Raw genomic sequence first — 22,893 nt, 5'->3', positions numbered from 1 at the left:
AGGCAGTTTTGTTGAACCAGTTGCAAAAAAGAAACATTCCTTGTAATGGAACTACATTTAATTCTGAATTATATCAGCTCGTACAATTGAATAAGCCATAATACAAAAAGAGTTTACTTTGGATAATATACTTAGAAAACACAGACACAGTGTGTTGAAATTTCCACCCTATCATCCAGAGTTAAACCTAATCAAATTAATTTGAGCAAAGTAAAGAATGATATAGCTACCATTAATATCTGTAATAAAATCGATGTTATCAAAGAAATGGTTTGACAGAAATTTAATGAGCTGTCGGCAGTATATTTGAAGAAATGCTGTGATCACTCACTGCAATTCAAAAACAATTACTTTGAGGCTGACAGAGTAATGGAAAGGCAGACAGAGAAAATAGTAATATCAATAGGTGATGACAGTGACAACTACGACGACGACGATGTAAAGGTGTACAAAGAGAGCAGCGACAATGCTAAAGATGCAGATGATAAAAATGGAATTGAGCCATTAAAATTGTTACAATTTATAAATTCTTACAATTGTAAATAATGAATTATAAGTATAATAATGTTAACGGTAAATAATGTAAATTATAAAAATTAATATAAACTTATAACTTATCCCAAACAAAATAAAAACATTCACTATTTAAAATAAATTAAAAATAAACAAATAAATAAATGGAATTTTAAAACAAGTTCACTCATCAGTGACAGCTACTTATACTGCAAATGCATTTGTTCATGTCAGTCAAGGTTACTGTATTAGCCAGGCTTTTTCAACAACCAAGCTGCTTCCACGGCGTAATGGGGAATCCCCCCCACACCTGCTGTGCAGTAACTAGGGGAGGAAAACTTTGAACTTTTATACTAACCCTCTTTCAGATTTTTAACACTGAAAATAAACAATCTTGAAGAAAAGATGCACTTGTATTAAAACTTTCCTTCAAACTGTATAAAAACTTCACACAGACATTTAAAATTCAGCAAGCTTCTGAGGAAGTCTATATGAACACATTGCAATCTATGAACAGTTCAATACTTTTAAAGAACAAAACAGTGAACAATGAAGATCCCAAGACCTGGACAACCTACCATACCAACAAATAATTATTATAGCATTGATATAGTTTGTCCTACAGTTCATGAAGATCACCACTTAATTGTCTGAAAAATTGCTGAGGAAATGAGTGTCAGCATATGATTATGCCACACAATTTTGATGTAAAAACTAAATACACATCACATTGCTACAAAATCTGTGCTGTGTTTGTTGACTGATGATCAGAAAGAGAATCAGCATTGGGACAATCAAGAACTTTTCGACCTTGTCAATGTCAAATAATGTCAATGAGTCGGGTTTATGGCTATGAAGTTAAAATCAAGACACAATTTTACTAGTGGATAGGCAATGGATAACTCCAACCAAAAAAGTCCACATGATCAGCCAATCATAAAGGTAGTGTTGATGGCTTTTTTTAATTGAAAGTCATTTTCCATTAAAATTTGTTCCACATAAGGTTTTCTCAGACAATGAACAGGGGGTTTCACGATGTTAGAGATGTTGCAACTTTGAAAAATTGACCTGCTACTGACATCCAAATTTTACTACTGAAATTAAAAACCAAAACTCATTCATAATTAAATGAACTTTTACTAAGCCTTCTTCTGACAGGTTTAATATTTTTTCCAGTTAATAATTTTTTCTTAGTTAGGAAAAGTCATATATTTAGGATCTGATCATAAAGTTATAAGATTTCAAATGTGTGTTCATTTATTGGATTGGAGTTGTATGTTTTTTGGTGTTACGGTATAATCTTATATATATATATATATATATATATATATATATATATATATATATATATATATATATATATATATAAATAATCCTAAATAAAAATATGTTTATATTTATAAATATATTAAATAAGAAAATACAAATAAGTAGTTCTTTACACTAAAGAAAGAGAGAACATCTCTAGATTCTGATTTACATTACGTTTAACTTATTTTCATTAGACGGTTAATAAATTTTGACTCATTGTTACCAAAGAAATGTTTTTATGTGTTTTCTGAATCTTTGTTTATCCTGTTTGTCTACAGCAAAACTTAGTGTAGTCAGAGAGTTCATGGAATTTATATAATCCATGAACACTGTGTCGTCTGGTAAATGGTTTTTCTTTAAGATGGTTTGTTTTGTTTTGTTTTTCTCCTAACGGCTAATTTGTACCCACCATATTTAATTTCATAAAAACTTTGGTCTGATTTTTTGTTATGTACATTAATTTTCAGTCATTTTTGACCCAACTGTGCCTGGAGATGGATAATGTGTTTGGGTGTTATGTCTGTTTGTGTCCCTATAACTTCAGAACTGCCGCATTAACTTTCATGAAACAAGCATCAAATAATTCATTTCAACCACAACAGAGACACTAAAAGTATGAGAAGGGTGATGACCTGAAGAAATATACAAAAATTCTATTGACTCTACAACATATTAAAGAACCTCAACCACAAAAATTATCATAAAATTTAAATAAATGGTTATAAAAAAATAGGCCTTGAAATTTATAAATACAGTTGGCCATTTTGAGCAACTACTATTCTCAAAAGCTACCACAAATGAAAAAGGTCCATGCTCAATTCATATAGAATATGACAACAGCATAGGTGAAATTTACTTCCTCTAGAATGTAATGAAAATAAACAAAATTAAACACATTTACATTACCAAGACTCTATCTAAACTGGTTTCAAGAGAGTATACTTTAATAATTGGTTCTAAGGAAAAATTAAATTTAAAGATTAACTTCTTTCTTTAACACATTAAGCGCTTATTTTTTTCCATCTCTTGGATCCCAGATATCAAGGCAATATTCTTATTTATAAGAACTAAATATCAATAAATAACGGTTAGTATAATGTTTGTTTATTACTTTTACCTTCAGAAAGATAAAAAACAGTCTTGTGACTGATCGGTCCCATTGGAATGCCATCCGAATTTTGGTTGAAGATGTTACCGAGACCAACTGGTCACGTAATTTTTTACCTTATGTAATATTCAGTTTATTTCAAAATAACATTCACATTACTTAAAAAATAATGAAAACCACAATTTATTATAATTATTAGATTAATGATTTATTTTATTTCTTAAGATTTATCTATTTATATTCAATTTAAGAGAAAAATAATATGTTGAGAATATACATAATCTTTGATTAAATTGTTTGGTTTACAAAGAACCAACAGCTTTCAATTTATAAATCATGTTGGTAACCAAATTGAAGTTAGTAGCATTAAAGTCACTGTTTTGAGATTGATTTTTAACAATATTCTGTACGCAGAATAATATGAGAAATATCAGAAATTTCTTCTATGTTTTTTACCCCATCTGGTTATTCAAATTGACATGAATCTTCAATATCTGCATGAATGATCACTATCTGAAGAATCAAATTCACAAAATTCAAATTCAGAATCACTATCTTGAATAGCAATGATTTCCTGGACTATCACAGTCCAGACAATCTTCTATAATGGAATCTGATCACAAATAAATTTTCTTTGACACACAGTGCCTTTTGTGTACTTTAAAGTCCTGGAATGTCACTCATTTTTTTTATTTTTTTATGTAAAGAAAATATAACGATTGTATAACTATTTATGAAAAAGAAGTTTACAAATTATAAACACAAGAAAAAACCAATGAAGCATACAATAATAAAATGAATGCAAAACTGAGCCCACAGGCAGGTGGCGCATCGGAGGCAATAGGAACAATCAATATCAAAAGCAATGAACATGTTAAAAAACATACGCATAAAAGAATAATAAATACAGTATGTTACTTTTTCCAGAATCAGGACAATCCTTTTCAATGTAATGGTACTCAAGAATTGAACGAGCTAATAATCCAGAGCATACATCAATATCAACTGCCAAACGAATAATTATTCCAGGACTCTGTCCTTCTGCAACTGCTTGCTGGAATCTATAACAAAATTTCAATAAAAATTAATTTTCATAAGTAATGTCTAATAATAAGATTAATACAATATGTCCAAGAAGTCCCTTTACACATACACAAATATACACTGTGGATTTAAAACATATTTTATATATATTTGCATTGTTGATCCGCTACATTGAGTTCAGCCATTTCTTTACAAATACATTTTATTGAAGACTACTCAACTGAACCACATGCTTGCACTCACGTTTTCATTTGTCCACTAAGCGCTGTCTTAACAGTGCTGGAAGCAAAAGCACAATTCTCCCAAGCACTGTTGCTTTATGAGATGGGTCCTCGTTAAAGCATTCACAAACTGTTTCATTATTAGTGGCATTTTGCCCCATGTGTTGTCGTTCATGCACCCAAACATATCACCAGCTACTCCTCAACATTGTAACTGCAACTGTTACATCAACCATGGCTTTGTAACTGAAGCAAGAAAATAAGTGAGTGTCCTGTATGATCGAGAGCAGGGATACCAGTTGCATGTATTCAAAAAAATAAAAGCTCAGGGGGTTTAAATTTGGAAAGTAAGGTAGCTAAATGTATGCTGAAATGATCATTCTCCAAAAACTTCTCAGAAAGTTCATTAATGTTTAGCTGTTTGTGTCTCATACTGCATCTAGCTGGAACCATGCAATATTAATAATTAGTTAAGCATTATTTAAAAAAATTATTCCACTAGACCATAGTTTACAATAATTAACAGAGTTCACTATTTCTGTGAAGTGGATCACACCCACCAAAAAATAATTTAATTGTAAAAATGTTAGCAGATTTCATTATGACAAAAACATTATGAAATCAAAAAATGATAAATAATACAACCCCCCCCCCCAAAACGCATGTGTGAAGGTATCCCTCAAAAAACAATTTTTATTCCAAATCTGAAAAAATTTTAATTTAATTTTTTTTGATCATCCAAAGGATGATCAATCCGAATCAGAATCTAGTGATGTGGAGATGTTAGCAGCTTCTGGAAGAATGGATGCCTCATTGTCACCACTTGGAATCTCTCCTTTGAAGCTTAAATATGTCAGCAAACAGGATTCAAAATGCTACCTGAAGCAAAAGGTAAGAAGAGCACATGATGCTATTGCTACTACAGCAGCAGCTGCTGCTGGTTTGACTATTACTGATGTAATGCAAACATTAAAGAGTAAGCAGTGTAAAGGATGTAAAGATCTGGATATCCTGATTGAAGAGCTTAATGCCAAACTTTTGATCTCAGCTCGCCCACAAGTTCAGATTTTGACATTGGCACCCAGTAGTTGGAGTGAGAAAACAGCTGATGAATTCCAGGTTTCAATACGAATGGTGAAGCAGGCCAGGAAGCTCAAATCTGAAGTCGGTATTTTGGTGAAACCAAAAAAAAAAATGAGGAAAAAATTGAAGCATAATATTAGACAATGGGTCCTCAAATTTTTTTAAGATGATGAATTTTCCCGAATCTATGCAGGAAAGAAAGATTTTGTTTCAGTTAGGATCAATGGTGAAAAAGTCCATATGCAGAAACGTCTACTTCTGTGCAATTTAAAAGAGATGTTCATAGCTTACTGCACACATTATGGCAGTGAAATTAGCTTCTCAAAATTTTGTGAACTTAAGCCAAAGTGTGTATTACAGTTGGTGCTGCTGGCACACATTCAGTTTGTGTTTGTACCATTCATAAAAATGTTAAGCTCATGATAGCTGCAATATCCATCAAGGATGACTACAAGGTATTGATTGAGAAAACTGTCTGCAGCTTATAATCTAAGGATTGCATGCTACAGTATTGTGAACAGCAACCTGAAAAAACTGGATTGGAGTCCTATTTATTAGATGAGCTTAAAGATTATGACTTGGAGGAACTAATGAATGAATGCTAAAGATTTCAACAATTTTATCAATTTGTGTCACCATGAAGAAGACTTTGGGATAACAGCTGAAAGGAACTTCTTTCGTAATGGGCCATGGAAAATCACCTTGTGAAAAACTTGGAGGTACTACAAAATGATTAGCAGCACATGCCAGTCTTTAGCGACTTATAGAAAACCAGATACTGACACCAAGAGACTTATTTGACTTTTGTAAGAAAATATACAAGGAATCAGGTTCTTTTTTATTCCAAGAGAAGAAGTTGAGAGAATCTGAACTGAACAGGAAAGCCAGTTTACTAGAGGTCACACAATTGCTGGAATAAGAGAGAACCAAAATATGTATCCAGAATACGTCCAGTCGATCATATTATGATTGAGAAACCATTTTAGCTGAAGTGGAATTAAAAGTATTGTGCTAAAAGATTTCTGATTACTTTAGATATTTTTATTTTATTTTGAAGTTACTATGTTCTATAATACTGTAAAACTTTATTGCACTCTGTTATTACTATTTTGACTAATTTCATTTTGTTTATGATTTTAGTATTTTGTGCATATGTAGTAAATATTTTTAAAAATTGTGCTTGCCGTAATAGATATAATTAGTTGAAACTGTCTCATCTGCATTCAGAAGGAGGCAAGATAGAGCTAATACAGTTAACTTTGTATTAACAGGAAGCAAAATGGATATTACTTAATAAAAAATTACTTTCGACTAGAGAGTATTCATTTAATCCATAAGAAAACTTGCTCTCTGTAAGAAAGATGCATTATCTTTCAACTGTTTTTTCTGCCACTTATAAACTACAGGTCAAAAAACTAACTGCATGGATTTTGTAGTTTAAAAGTTGCTCTAATTATTAAAAACTAATGAAATCTAAGAAGGTATACCTGAGATACAAGCTTTCAAATATAAGTCAAAAATCGAGCTAAAACATTTTTAACAAAATTTGTTGATGAATATCTCCTGATATAAGCTTCCAGTTAATATGAAACTTTAGGATGTTGCACACAATTATGCCCTTTTTTCAGGTTACAAAGTCTCATTCCGATTAAAGAACTAGATAAGAAATTATATAAGCTCAAACTCTGACTTATAAAATGTCGCAACAACTTTTTAGCTGAACTTCAGTTGCTATACCTCAAAACCAGGTGCTAAAAAAAACTTGTGAATAACATGTTAGAATTCAGCATAAAATGTTGACCAAAAGTATTAAAACTCAAACCTATAGCTTTATTATTGCCTTCAAAATTATAAGTCAAAGTTAGAATTTTTGCATGTATGTGTGAACTACTAGTAAGTACAGTTTTTTTTTCAAGATATCACAAAAATCTGCAATACCAGATATAGAGGTACAATTTGGTAAATGACATTTAAGACTACAGCGAAAGTCCACACAAAATCCGATGAAGTTTGGAGATGGTTGACTGGGAACCCAAAGGTTGACTCGCCACAGGGCTGCTTCAGTTACAAAATAATAAACAGCAAAATAATGTTACTTTAAATAAATTTTATTCTTTACAAATGAGTAGTTAGCTTGTTTTTTTTCTTGTATTTTTTTTCCAAGCCTATTGTTTGTTATATTTTGAAACAACCCCATGATGAGTGAACCTTTATAATTTTAAAAATATCAATTTTTTCAGATTTGGGACAAACAATTGTTTTGTAAGGGATATATTCATGCTATTAAGTGCTTTTTAAGGTTTGTATTATTCACCAATTTTTTGATTTCATAATATTTTTTTCATTGTTTGCTTGTCACAGTCATTAGTGATATAAATAAAACTAAGTGTTCATAAATATATAATTAGACAATAAATCAAACACTGGACAACAAATATCGAAATAGGAAGATGAGCACTAAACTATTTCCACTGAGCACATAGTACTTCATAACAGATCTCATGTAAGCAAAACCCACTAAATTAAGTTCTTCATCTCACTATCAGAGAGGAACCGCTACAGTCTTTTAATGAATTTCTTCCGGTTAAATGAACCCTTCATATCTGAATCCAAGTTTAATTATCGACGAATAGTTCTGAACATTGGGCAATCTAAATTGGTCCCTAGCAGCTCATTAATGTGGATCCTGTTTGCAGCTTCCACATGATAAATATTCAATCTTTAGAATGGGTGCAGCCAAGGAGTGCCGCATTCTATTTCCTTTCTGAGAATCCCATTAATATTCCATTGTAGGATTGAGTCATTGATATGATGACTCCTGCCTATCTGTGAGAAATTCTTTGGAAGGACATATGGGACAGCCAGTGGGCTGTCGATATGAGACATCTCATCTCAGCGCTGCTGTCATTGCACTCATCAAATATACTTGTAATTTCAGCAGCTTCCATTGACTCATCAGTTGAAACATGGCACACCAATTTGTTGATTATGCACATAAATCTATTTTTAATAATCCTTTCAGGTACTTTCCAATATTTTTCCCGCAGCATATCTATGATTCCCATCATATTAGATGTATATTCTAATGACAGATCTAGTACTGCTGGATCCCTTGCAGTGTTCCAGAAAGCTTTTGAAGTCAACATAGTTCAGGACATAGAGATTATCTTTGGCTTGTAAGATTTTAAGGGGTTCTAGGCATGCATCAAGTTTGTCAGTACACTTTTTTAGCTTCTTTGAGCTAATTCTACTGATAGATCTCTGGTTTGTGGGGTTACTCAGTGTTTCTTCTGCATTCCTGATGTCTCCCCGGTGGTCATCAGAGCTAAAAGTTGGTGGACAATGCCCTCTTCTATGCCTTAACTGGCACACCCAGAAGTTGGTAGAGGATAGGAATATGGTCTCTGAATCCCAATGATCTGTAGTTTCTGAAGACACTTCTACATGTGGGGGTTTCTTTCTTGAAGGTTGCAATTTTTGGCTACATATCCCGGCCGCTTACAGAGGAAGCAGGACATGGCTTTGGCCGAGAAATAAATAGCCAGTATGGCGAATCATCAAGGTTAGATTCATAGTACTTGGTAACTTTTCAATATTGTCAAGGTGTAGCGTATACCTGACAATGAAAAGTCAGGACAAGTTCATAGCCTGGCTCTGGGACAACATACAAAAACGTTATCGCTGACCCAAGGCAGATGTCAAAGCATTTTAGATCCTCCAATAGTATCTCTTTTGGGATAACTGTTCACACATTAGAGAAGACTACCTGTTTGAATTTGGTCAAGGGGCGAATCTCCAGGAGGTGGGAGCCAACATTTACATTTTAGTCAATTTTAGTCATTTACTGTTTTAGTCAATGATGAACTTGACAAGATCACTATGTACCAAGTAGAAATATATTCACTTCAAGAAGACCTTGGATGCGTGTAAGGCACTTCTGGGAGTGACTAATTTCCCGACTGCCATGATACAGGTACTGATCAGAATATCCCTTATGGTAACCACTACTACGGCCTGATTTTTTTATTCGGCTTAGTTCTTGGGCTACTGTGACACAACATCCTGATTTCTTCATCTGTTTAGACGGCCATAATTCTCTGAATCATTGGCTTCACTCAATGGTTCATCATGATTGTTCCAATTCACTTGTAATCTGTCACCCTCAAGCATCTTCTCAGATACATTTCCACACACTTTATCGTTCAAGCTCAAAACTATTCCCTGTACTCAGAGGAAGTGGTAGAGTTTGAGTGTGTGTTTACAATGATCAGCTGGGCCGAGTATCAAAGTAACAGTAAACTCCTTAGTAGGTTAGGTTGAGGTAAGATAGAGATTAATCCCAAATGTTCATTATTTATGCCCTAGCAAGGTATTTTAAATGCTATTAAATACTCACAGTCGTCCCTAAACCTGATAAGCCACAAATACTATTTCTCACCATTCAAAATACAATTCATATAATGAAAATAACTTACACAAGAAATAGTCAACAAACATGTCACACAAAGAGCCAACTATTTTTTATTTTTATTTTTTATATGTTTATAGGAGATTCACTAACACTTTTACAATGAAAACAGTTATTTTGGTTATAAAATCTTTCATCACTTTCATCATGATGTATATGATGACATAAAATGAATAAAAAAGAAATGGAACGTTTTACATTTAGCTTGTCGTTATCAATTTAGCTCGTCAAAAACACTTATTTCATATAGGTGTATTACTTATTAATTTTATTATTCGTTATTTACTAACAATAAATATTATGTGTATTATTTCCATTTAACTGATAATTACCTTGTCATAGACCAGCCAATCGTAAATCAGCTGTAATTTTACTGTTTACTCTTTATCATAATAGTACACAAAATATATGTCTTTATTACTATTATTTTTGTAAATAATTAATAATAATTATTAATTAATTCTAATTTAAATATATTTAACTAATTTAATACAATTATGTTTAATTTTATATTTAATTAAATACATAATTTTATTTTTTATATTTAAATTACTTTTTTTTTATAATTTTTTAATTCATATCGTACAATAATGATATGTATAATTTATTAAGAAGTTTTTCCATAATAACTTTTTGATACATTTTCTGAACCCTGATAGCTTGCGCCATCTGACAGAATATAAATGGAAAAATGGAATTTCAATTTTTCTTGATGAGAAAAGAATAAAATAGATTGTAGCCTGCACCATCTGACTAAATACAGACAAAATAAATTTATTTTTTATAAAGCATATGTAAGTTGGGTTGCTGTCAGATAAGAAAAAAAGTGACGGATTTATTCTGCGTGGTGAGAAATATTAAAAACATGGAAAATGAGTCGATTAATGTATATTTAATAGTGACAATTGCTTTTATGTATAGAAAAATGCACAACAAATCATATTACAGGTTATCATGTTAGTGTATGTTTTTTTATAGAATAAAAATCGCGACCTTTCATAAGAAGCTACACCGTTACAGTGAATAATACCTGTTTGTTGTTTTCTTGTGTTTTTTCACTTGTTGTTTTTTGGCAGAAATTCACTCAACTCCCAAACAGGAGTCTTGATAGAGCTTACCATTTTTTCCTGGACATTGTTTCACATACTCCAAATATAATATAATATATGAGTTTTCAGAATAACAGAAACATGTGTTTTATGAGTTCATATAACCTGTTAAGAAAAAACAATGCATCATCTGCACAGAATACATAGTCTCTATCTCTAATATAACACATAATTTTTGTCAGCTTGAGAAGTTTTGATCTATTAATAGTGTTCTTATTTTTCAAGGCCGGTTAATGTTAACATTTTTTAATACTTCATATAGGAAACAATTTTTTTATCCTAACTGCTCAAGATCTTTCTAACAGGCGAATTTTCACAAAAATTTGAAGGATTTCTCACCATAGCATCAGAAATGCCTTACTATATATAATGCAAGTAACCGAGAATCTACTTTAAATAAACAGAATGCAGCAAATATTGTACATGGTTATTCATTTTTGGATCATACATATCAAATTAACAAATAAAAATTCAACAAAGTATGGCAACTTCCACCCGCTTTTGAAGGAAAAATTTATACCTCAAGATTGAATTGAGGACAATATTACACATGAAACTTTCTCTTATAAATGAAAAATGACAATATGAACGCATTCGCTAATTTTAAAATGATGGTAACATCAATTATTTAAACTTTCATAACTCAGTAACCATTAGTTTTATTAACACATTTTATTAGCTAAAATTTTAAGCCTTTTGTTGTAAACAAAATAACACCTTTAAAACCAACAAAGGACAAAACAACTGAGTTATTACAAAAAACTGAGGGCTATATAAAAAATGAAAAATATAAACAGATCCAAGCTAATTGAAATTAATTAATTTAATAGAGGTGAGTATGAAATCCGACTAAATAAAACATCCATTAAGATACACAGTATCTGAAAATGAATGATCAGGTACACTTTTTTTGTTACACTATGAATATATGGAATTGATAAATATTTTATTAAAACACAATCTAATGGTAATATATTTGTTAATAAACTTTTAAATTATGTAATGAATTTTTTTATTTTTGTTGGAAGCTCTCTTTTTTTATAGTACATGACAATATTTATTATTTTTTTTTTAATACTATTAAGATTAAACGGTTTTCTGAATTAAATTGATCCTAATTTGCCTGACCTGTGCTATATGGAAAAATTTTTTAAATTATATAAATATTAAAATTTATGTGTATAATAAAAATAATAAATCTGCCAAGTACGATAAAATTTTTATTCATTCGTATGTGCTATTATATACTACATCAGCATTACTTATCCCAATTAAAATTATCGCTCAATTATTTATTTCATACAATTTTAACCGCATAGCAATTTTTTGCTGCATAACAAATATAATTTTGCTGTCTGATTTGATAAAAGGATGCCTTTATTGTTTGGGAATGAATGAATTTTTTTAACCAAATGCTGGACATTCAATAAATAAGATTCTTGAAATGACAGAATCTTTAATTTACTAGAAATCAGTCAAGACTAATCTTTACTGATAATAAACAAAGATTTTGTATACTGAAAACTTGTTCCATCTTTTTGAAGTAGCTCTGTGAGTTACAATATATATATATATATATATATATATATATATATTAAAAAAAACTACAACATAAGTATAATAAATATTTAATAAAGAAGCTACACTTGCCATTGATTAAACATCTTCAAAGCAAAGCACCTGCAGTCCTGCGATGAGAATTTGGTGTTGGTCAATTAGGTAAGTTATTATTTTTAGTTTACAAGTCTACATGAATGAATTTACACTGTGTGTGGAAATGTAAATGATTTACTTCGGTTTGATTTTAGATTTTGTACTGTTCTTGTTTGTGTGTGCGGTGTTGGGGCATTCCAATGCTTCCGATCACATGTTTTCTTCTAAGTAGCAACCCACTATATCAGAGTGCTGCCTTTTCTGAACTCTAGTGTTGCTTGGTTCAGCCAGTGGAATATTCCTTAAAAGACCTTTCATGATTGACTGTTGAGGTGGGGGCCTAGCCCCACGATGTATAACTAGATTTCCAGTTACAACTCTAGGTGATCTACTGATCACTGAAGATTTTTTTTTAGTTTTCATATAAAAATGAGCAGAACGTCAAATTAAACTTTAAACTTGGTTTCAACAGTGAACCACAAAAATGTATAATTTATACATACCTTTCATAGAGCACATCAATTCTGTTTTTAATTCTTGAATGATTAGCCATCATTTTATACTGACAGTGAAATGAACATATACTTCCCAAAGTAAATGGTGAAACACTGTAATAAATAAAATAAATTAAAATAATGTATTTATTCATTTGATAATAAAAAGCTTTTATTTTAGAAAAAAATAAAAATCTTAAAAAAAACATCTGGTATGTAGTAAGTTCACATATTATACAAGCTGAAAACAAATGGGATAAATTATTTTTTTAACATTCTTTTAATAAAAAAGGATATTCCTTGTAACTTCCTCCTGAACTTATAGTTTATTTCTCAATATGCACACACTAAATAAATACAAAATTATGCAATTTTAGGTTTATGTGATTCCTGATACTTCTGTTGCTCAAGAAAAGAGCACTGCACTTTTCAGTGAATGTGAATTAAGTTTATTACCTCAATAACTTCACTCAGAAGATGATATAAAAAATCAAAAGAAAAGCTTAATCTAGAAAAACTAAACGGAAAAGAAACAACAATGAAATAGAGAAGAAATTTATAACAGATTAAACTGAAGACAAAGTAGAAGATAAAGGTAAGTTTATTGGATGCTACCAAACTGTCAATAAGGATCAAATAGCCTAAAAGAGTTAGAAAGTTATGGATAACCATAAAAATTCTGTAGAAATTAGAATGCAGGAACATAAGGAAACAGACAGACAACCTAATAACAAATTAAGAGAAACTTGTGGAGTGAAAGGTAAACAGATCAAGAAACATGAGGAAATCAAAAAAGAATTAAGTAAAAAGATTTTATCTAAAGAACAGAAAAGCAATGGATATACCATGTTTAATCAACAACTACACTGAAAAACCAGTAAGCTAATAAATCACAGTTCTAGAATAATACTTAGAGAATCACAACATTGTGAATAGAAGGTAGGGCAGCCCTATTGGTGAGCAACAAATTGGATTTAGCAAAGGTAGGGATACTAGGGATTCCATTCGCTTGCTATGAGCAATATGAGAAAAATTTACAGAAAAGAGAAAAGTAGTATTATTTATGTTTTATTCATAAATTTTAAAAAGGCCTTCAACAAAGTAAAGTAGAAAAAAATTATGGAAATTTTATGTAGAATAAGAAGGTTAAAAAATTTTACCTCAAGAAATACACTTAGCATTAACATTCAAATATCGCTTTTTTTTTACAAAAAAGAAATTGTAAAATTAAAATCATTGGCCTCAACATTATTCAAGAATGAAATGTCTTTGTCACTGATTTTTTTATAAATTAGTAATAAAACCTAGTACTTTTACTAGTAATTCCTGTTCATTATGAGCATTTTGAAAACTTTAAATTTCAATGAATTTATTTTATGACTAATTTTAAAGCATTTAGCAGATTTTTCTAGCCTTCTGCATTCAAAATGAACCAAATCCGGCTTTATTCTAATTTAAAAAACATAATTACCAAAAATTGCAATTAAAAAATTAATTTATAAACACCTGCTGACAGGATTAGTTTTATTTTTAACATTGATAAGGACAAGGCCCAATTTCACAGATAAGCCATAGTATCACTAATAATGTTTTTTAATGATTTTTTTTTCACTAAAAAATTTATAGCATGGACAAAAATTATTTTTGTCCATGCTTTATCCAATACTGTCCATTTTTTGCAAAGTAAGGTTGTTTTACTACTCTCTTTATAAATATTTTGTAGTTTCTTTCCTATACACAGTTTATGTAGAAGGTTAAAGAAATTAAATGTAAGATAACACTAATCAGAAACTGGTCATAAAATAAATTTATTGAGTTTAAAGTTTTGAAAATGCCAATAATAAACAAGAATTATATTGCATTTTTTAACAATAACAAAGAGAATCCGTTATTCAAAATTTTAAGCCAATTCCTCTCTCTCTCTGTTCTCTTCAATCCATACATTGGTTTTCAGTGAGCTTCCAAAGTCTTCGGTCCTATGCCTTCCTCTTGAGTTGATAACTTTGGGGCAGTTCATGTCATTCATAATCTGCCTGATACATTCCAACCTTCCTCTTCCTCAGTGATTCCTTCCCTCAATTGCACCTTAATAACAGTCTTCAGAATACCCATGTGTCTCAGCAGATGTCCAACTAATATATTTCTTCTTCTTTAAATTCTTCTATAGGGGTCTATTCTCAATTATTCATTTGTGCACCTTCTTATTAGTTACTTTGTCTGTCCATCTTACTTTTAACGATCACCAAAAGCAACACATTTCAAATGCTTCTAGGTTCTTTCTTTTGGAAATTCCAATTGTCCAAATTTCACTCCCATACACTAACATGCTCCAGATATATATTTTGAGTAACCACTTCTATATTTCCATATTGATGGTGTTGGAACACAATAAATCCTTTTTCTTTATTAATGCTATTTTTCTCCAGACTAATTCAAGTTTTTATGTTTATAAAACACAAATCTATCTAGTGTGTTGTCTAGGTATTTAAATTCCCTCTGCCACCAGGAGGAGACCAACTTTATATCTGATCCTTGATAGCAAAGAAATTGTCTCAGGTGGCCATAAAATACTTGGGAATTTGGGTTGACACCAGACTAAGATTTAGTACTCACGTATTCTGCGCTTGTGAGAAGGCTTATTGCTAGCCTGCTCACAAATACAAGAGGGCCCACCCAACATAGAACGAAACTGCTTACTGGTGTGGTCTATTCAGCGCTGCTATATGGTGCCGAGTTGTGGGCAGGCATTGTTAAATTTGCCAAGTGCAGGGGTAAATTGGAATCCATCCATAGGAGGTGTTGCATCAGAGTAGCAGCCGCCTATAAGACAGTGTCCAGGGAGGTGGCGTAGCAGAACTAGGGAACTGAGAACACTCCCATTAGAGGAAAGAAAGCATTCTGCTGAAGAACTAGAAGAAGAGATCACACAAACATGGCAGGATCGGTGGTACCAGGCCACGAAGGATAGGTGGATCCACTGCATTATTAGGGACATGAGTGGGTGGTGCTGAGGGACACATGGCATGCTGAATTTTGAGTTAACACAATTCCTGGCGGGTCATGGGGGATTCAGGTCTTATTTATATAGATTCGGGCTCGATCTATCTGAAAATTGTCCAGAGTGCAAGGTGAAGGAGACCCCCCTCAACATGTATTCTTTTTGTGCCCGCGATTCGCCATAGAGTGTAGAGAGATGCTCGGCAACCTGAGACGTGAGTACGTGTTCCGCCCTGAAGATACCCTACGAATCCTATTACAAGGTGAAGCACAGTGGAAAGATTCATCAGGACGGTCATGAGGAAGCTGCAATTATATGAAGAACCCTGCAGAGGAGAATGGCACTGGAGGGTGTGGGGGCAGACAGGTTCTCGGCTGAGTGTCTAGGCGGTCTCCCGTACGTGTGGGGGTTGCCTGGGTGTGATGAGGCTCGTGCGTCTGATGATGGCCACTGGTAAGGGGTGTGACTATTTGAGATTTCTGTCTTGAATGCTGTGCAGGTGTGTTGCGTGGGTGTTGTGGATGTTAGAAGCTTTGTCCTGTTTTCTGCAGAATTCTTGTGTGATGTTGTGGGTTTGTATTTGATGTGCTGTATGTGTTCCTTCCAGTGCTGTTGTGTGAGTATGCGATTCCCCCTTCTTCTGATGAAATGTTTTTATAAGCAGTCCCAGGAAGGGGGAAGCCAAAGGTGGAGGTTTAGTCGGTAGTGCGCAGGAATGCGTACACCCTCTGTTACAACTGGCAGAACCTGTTAGTGAGCCCGACACTGCTTAGGCGCCCATAAATGGGGTTCCTCCGCCTCTTTAAAAAAAAGTATTTAAATTTCCTTACCTATTCTAAGGTTTCATTCTCCCAGCTGCAGTTGCGACCATGCATTCTCTCATCCAAAACAATAACTTTCATTTTTGCTTTATTAGCTCTCATGTTATACTTGTCTGTGAAAATTTCATCCATTTTAGTAACAGCCTTGTTCACAACATCTTTATTATTTGTGAAGATAGCTAAATCATCTAAATATCTTAGCATATCTATTTTTGCCTCTTGGATCTTAATTCCACATTAATTTATTTTCTTACATCAGCTATTGTTTCTTGAATGTAAGTGTCAAAGAAAGCTTATGACAAGTTATACCCCTGTCTCACTCCCTTCTATATTGAGACTTCCTCGTAATTCTCCCCCACCCTAATGACTGCTGTCTCATCCTTATACAAGCTCCAGGACAATATCTAATAAACTTTTAGGCATTTAAACTTACATAAAACACTTTTTTTACAAAGGTTTTCTGTCAATAATGTTAAATACTTAAATTGTTTAATCTTTTTTTTAAATATTTGATATTTCTACTACTTTTAAATATTCATGCTATCTTATTTGTAAATTATCTTGAGATAAAATTTTTATCTTATCCAACCCAGGGTGTAGTAGCCAATCCAAGTAGGGGTTTTAAATATTTTGTACTATTATTTGGAAGTTTTTCCACTATAGGACTCCACAGCTTAAACCATTTTCTATATTAGTCAGGTATTAAAATAACAATCGACTATACGCAGTACTAAATGTATTGCGCTTTTTTAAGTATAGTTAAAAATTATTGTATTTATTTTACTTTTGTTATGCAGTTATAAGGTGTATATTTAATTAGACGGTGTGTTAATTAGACGTGGCTAGTGAGCAGTGGAAGATTATGTTTGGTTAGATCGCTGACCTCCATGTATGAGTGGTAGCATCTCAGCCTTTCATCTGCTGGAGGTTTCAGGTTTGAATCCCAGTCAGGTATGGCATTTTCACATGCTACAAAACTGTCATTTCATTTCATCCTCTGAAGCAATAGCTAACAACAGTGGTACTGGAGGCTAAAAAAAAATTATGTTGATTCTGTGTACTGACAAATCATACATACCAACATAACCAAAAGGGAAAAGTTTAAGCCATGTGCAGTCCTATAGTGAAAAAGGTCCCTTTACTTAACCTATCTTTTCACTTTTGACTTAGATTTTGTAAAAGATTTAACATCATTTTTAGCAACTGAAGTTTTTATTTTTGGATGACCAAAATAATAATATTCTTTTGTACTTTTTTTTAAGTTAAGTGTTGGCATTTTTTTTTTTTTTATAATTTATTTTTACATAGTTAATACTTTCATGCATTTGTTAGTTTTTTTTAAATTTTATTTATGACTATTTTTACTAATTTTCCAGCATCATGAATGTTTAAAATGAAAATGCACATCTAGTTTTACTTTTATTCTTTATAAATGATTTCAGACTATTTACTTTTAAGTTCTACTTCATTAAATACTTAGCATAGCTCATTGAAGGTTATAAATTAATTTTTTTTTAAATAAAATGTAATTATAAACATGTTTCATTTACATTCTGACAATAAACTGATAATTAATGCTCCATTAATAACAGTTTGTTATGTTAATTTTTTTATTTGTTTTAGTTATATAAAAAAAAAACCTCCATGTTTTTACAGTTCTTCTTTATCACCTACAGGCCATAATAAGTCAAAATACATCAGACTCTGGGAAAAAATGAACCAGTGTGCCAGTACAGGGCTACGTTCAATAATCAAATGTTACAATCTGATAATCAATTATATAAAGGGCACTAGAAGCGTTTTGCAGTATGACCGAATGGATCATCACAGGTGGTTAAAAGTTAACGCCTATTTATAGGTCCCAACCTGCACTATAGTAGCTCTAGTCACTATCTCAGTGTCACTTGCTTTTTAGCTATGTTAATGAAAAGAGGTAGTGATCTCATTGTGGGCAAAAACTGAATACTGGATAATTTTGCACATGGGTTATGTGTTGATCATTGTTTAGAGAAAATGGCTCCTCAGTTTGGAGAGAGAGGATTATCTTAATCGTACACAATATTTAGATGATACTGATGTTTGAAAGAGAAAATTTAGCTTTGAAGATGATCCAAGGTCAGGTCGATTACCTTTATCTGTGACAGGAGGGGAAACATTGCTGTATTACAAAAAATTCTTGAGACAGACAGACACATGACATGTCTGCATTTGACCTACCATAAAATACATGTGCTTGGGTATTAATACACCAGCAGTTCATGCTATATTGTGAAATCACTTTCAAGTTAGAGCTTTGTACCCTTCAAGTGCCACATAACTTGACAGACAATCATATGGAACGTCGTGTTTCACGGTGCTGTGAAATTCTGAAAAGCTTGAAAATGGGAAATCTCCCAATGTGAACAGTATTGTGACATGTGACAAAACTTGGTTGTACAATTATGATTTCTTGATCAAAGCTCAGAACAAAGCGTGGCTGTTTAAAGGTAAGGAGATCCCCATCCAAAATCCAGATCAAAGAAGAAGAGAATGGTGAACATATTTTTTTCTGTAAGAAGTTTTAGAGTGAGATTTATTGGAAACTCAGAAGACAGTAACAGGGAAGTGATATACGGAGGAAGCCTGCCTAAAGTTGTAGATTTCAAGATTCAGCGCCCAAATTCAAGGATAAGTGCATGGTTTCTTCAGCATGATAACACTCCAGCACACTATTCCAAACTTTGCTCCAAGTATTTGGCCAACATTGGAATAAAACAGTTACAGCATCCTCCCTGGTGGTCCTGACCTTGTTCCGTGTAACTTCACGGTGTTCCACTAAGAGAAGAACAAACTTAAAAGGAGGCACTTTACAAGCAATGACGACCTCCTTAGGACGATAGTGTGATTAGATCTCTAATGAAATATGGCAGGATTTCTTTAAAGACTGGTTTCAAAGGATGAAGTGTATAATGTGTGGTGGAAATATTTTGAAAAATTAGAAAAAATGAAGTCATATAGCAAAACTTTCTTAGTGGTATATGTATTCTCACTGATTTCAAAATCGTGAAAGAATTCAAAGTGAACACATAGAAAAACTCCCATTTTAGTATTATCAATTAACTGTTCCATAACCTGAAATGAATCCAAGGCCGGTTTGTATTTAAAGTTAACCGATACAGAGAAGACATTCACAAAATAAATTCTAATGATAAAATGTAGCTTAAAATAATCTGAATACCAAAACTAAACGATATCTGAACACACTACACAATAAAATGTTCCACTACTTACTTAGGATACATTGCCTTCAAAGTTTTCAAACAATAACGAGATGTTCCTTTATATTGTCGAATAAATCTAATAATGTCATTATAAAGAAGGGAATCCATACTTCTTCAGATTATTAAATTTATCACTAGATACCTATCACTCAAGCCTACAATTCCGGTTAGCTGTAACGCATTATAACCTCACTTCAAACTGTCTTGTATTCTATGGTATCGTCCATCACTGATTCGATTTAACTGAACTTAATGAACTACACAGGTTCACTACCCATAATTGAAGTATTTCAGCTGATTCCAAATAATATTATTTCTACCAGTCCACCATAACATTGAGAATCGGAATAGTATAACTAAACTTATACATACAAAATATATTAGGTAATTTATTCCCATTTTTTTTTGTCCATGATTGTTGATAATAAAAATTATTTAAAACTTCAGAATTTTGAAAAGACAGGATTTGAAGCAAGTTGATAAAATTATTTGTATATAAATAAATGAAAGTAAAAATAACAACTGCGACCTTCTTACATAACAGACATGACTAACTTTATACTATGACGACCAGTTGTGATTTTAACATTTTATAAATTTACATTCTACATATTTAATTTTAATGATCTCAACTGAAGAATAACTTTTCACGAGGATGGTCGAATGACCGAAAGTGCTAGAAAAGGAACGAGGACGAATTCTTGATAAGAATGAAAGAATTTCAATTATGTATAAATAATAATATTATATACCAACTGTGCCATGCTTAAAAAACTTAATTTGATAAAAACCTAATATTTATACATTTTAATCTAATTTTTCATTTCAAAAGTTTGTAGTTTTAAATTTCTTTATACAAAGACAAATATATTAGGGGAGTTAATTACATACAAATACACAATATTACATTTTTTCATATTCTTGCCCACTCTTCCATTTCATCTAATTAATGAGAAGTAGAACTTATGAATATACAAAAGATTGATAAATAGCATGTTGGGATCATCGCTTTTATGAGCTATGTGTAAAATTATTTTGTTGTAGGTAACATCTTTCTTATAAGTTACCCGTTTCTGAGATGATTTACAAAGGTTAATTATAAGGGTGGCTCTAAGCCTGTGCTGTCGCTCGGGGCGCCAAATTCAGAAGAGGACAAAAACAAAATAATTAATTGACTAAAAGATTTGGAAAATATTTAGTCTGTACACCACAAACTACGAATATAGGCTACTAAATAAAACAATTTAATGTCCTTTGTATAGTCTGCGACTTTTATTAAGTAGTATCAAGTACTTTTTATAGTACTCAGTAATTTTAAGTGTTCACGATCTGTATGACTCTTATACTTCTCGTAACTTCTCGGTCAATAAAAAAATATATCAATGTACTCAATATGAAAAAGAATATGGATCTATTGAAAATATTAAGGGAAAAGACCAGCACTAATTCAAATCTTCTTGTTGCATCACTGCTGACTGCTGCCCACAGTTTGTTTTGTTTCTTTTACAAATTTTATATTTAGAATTACATTTTGTAAAGAAAACTGTTATGCTGTACCAAACCAGTCATTAATTCTTGTTTAAATTTGAAAATATTTACAATTACAATAATAGTGGACAATTATAAACAAACAGTGTTGTGTACAGCATATGGATCAAAATGTTACAATCTGGCTCGAATGACCACAATGTTGCATATGACGTAAACTTTTTTACTAATTTTTTTCACTAATTAGACTTTTGTTAGCAAATGTCATATACTGTGCTTATGTGTTCCATTTTTTAGTTTTGTAACTTGCTTTTAGGTAAAAAGAATGTTTATCAGTGATGGAATAGGTATTCATGGTCTGGTACTACCATCTTGAAACGGTTTAGTTAGAAGTGGTTAAGGTAAATATGATTATGATGTGACATTCGTAATCGGCGATTCAAAATTATGAAAAAATGATTTTAATAAAATTTTGTTGGTAAATTAAAAAAAGGTTTTTCTACCAACATTTTTATTTTAAATGGGTTGTTTTAAAAAATTTTGTTTTTGTATTTAACCTAGTAGTTCTGATATAACTTGGTAAATATACTAAATTTCAAGCATTTAGATCATTTGGATATTTGAAAAATGTTTGGTCACTCATAGTTCAGAATAGAACCTTGTATCTCTGGATATTTTAAGATTTTGAAACTTTTAACACAAATACTATTCAATTGATGATACCTTCTTTCTTTTTCAATTTCATCAAAGCCAGAAAATGAAATAAATTTTTATTTTTCTGGATAATAATAGAAGACAAGACCTCTGGATATTTGCATATTTTGACAATTTCATTAACACAGATTCATTTTAAATTATGAGGCTGCTTTCATTTTCAATTTCATCAAAATCAAATGGTCAGTACAATTTTTGAATTGAATATTTTCTCATACAGAATAAAACATCAAACCAGGGAATCAAACTATCACTTTTTAATGTTTTACGCATTTTTGATTTTGTAAAAGTAATATTCAAAAATTTCTTGGTACCTGAAAAAAAATTATTTTCTCAGATGACTGACTGAATAATACATAGCAAAATGAATGTTTTTATTCCAGAATTCTCAAGAGGAACTCAGGATTCTCAAGTGTCACATGACCCTGTAGAACGGCCAGCCCACATAACCAACATTGTTCAACAAATTCTAGTTAAGTGTGATCCAGAGCAGATTTCCTATGTAGACTTTCCCTAAAACATAGACAATTGCAGATTTATGCTCTTTAGCATATAAAATCGCTATTCATTATCGCAGGCCCCTGAATAACAGTGAAGTCGTCCACCAC

General features: G+C 31.7%; 1 protein-coding gene across 2 annotated transcripts in view; it reads right to left on the bottom strand.

The window, feature by feature from the left end:
• LOC142325596 (CDAN1-interacting nuclease 1) overlaps positions 1-20,327 on the bottom strand; it is a 42,034-nt gene extending 21,707 nt beyond the window's left edge. The window contains exons 1-3 of one of the 2 annotated variants that reach the window (XM_075367537.1): positions 20,094-20,327; positions 13,014-13,118; positions 3,851-3,993 (exon numbers count right to left, since the gene is read on the bottom strand). In XM_075367537.1, the coding sequence (XP_075223652.1) occupies positions 3,851-3,993; positions 13,014-13,118; positions 20,094-20,191 (346 nt within the window). In that variant the 5' untranslated portion in view covers positions 20,192-20,327. The remainder of the gene's footprint in view (positions 1-3,850; positions 3,994-13,013; positions 13,119-20,093) is intronic. The other variant, XM_075367536.1, reaches the window with a different exon arrangement.
• Between the last annotated feature and the right edge of the window lie 2,566 nt (positions 20,328-22,893).

Source organism: Lycorma delicatula, chromosome 5, assembly GCF_047948215.1.
Source record: "Lycorma delicatula isolate Av1 chromosome 5, ASM4794821v1, whole genome shotgun sequence".
Classification (NCBI taxonomy): Eukaryota; Metazoa; Arthropoda; class Insecta; order Hemiptera; family Fulgoridae; genus Lycorma; species Lycorma delicatula.
The sequence above is the reverse complement of the archived record's forward strand: the minus strand, read 5'-3'. Positions and strand labels throughout refer to the sequence as shown.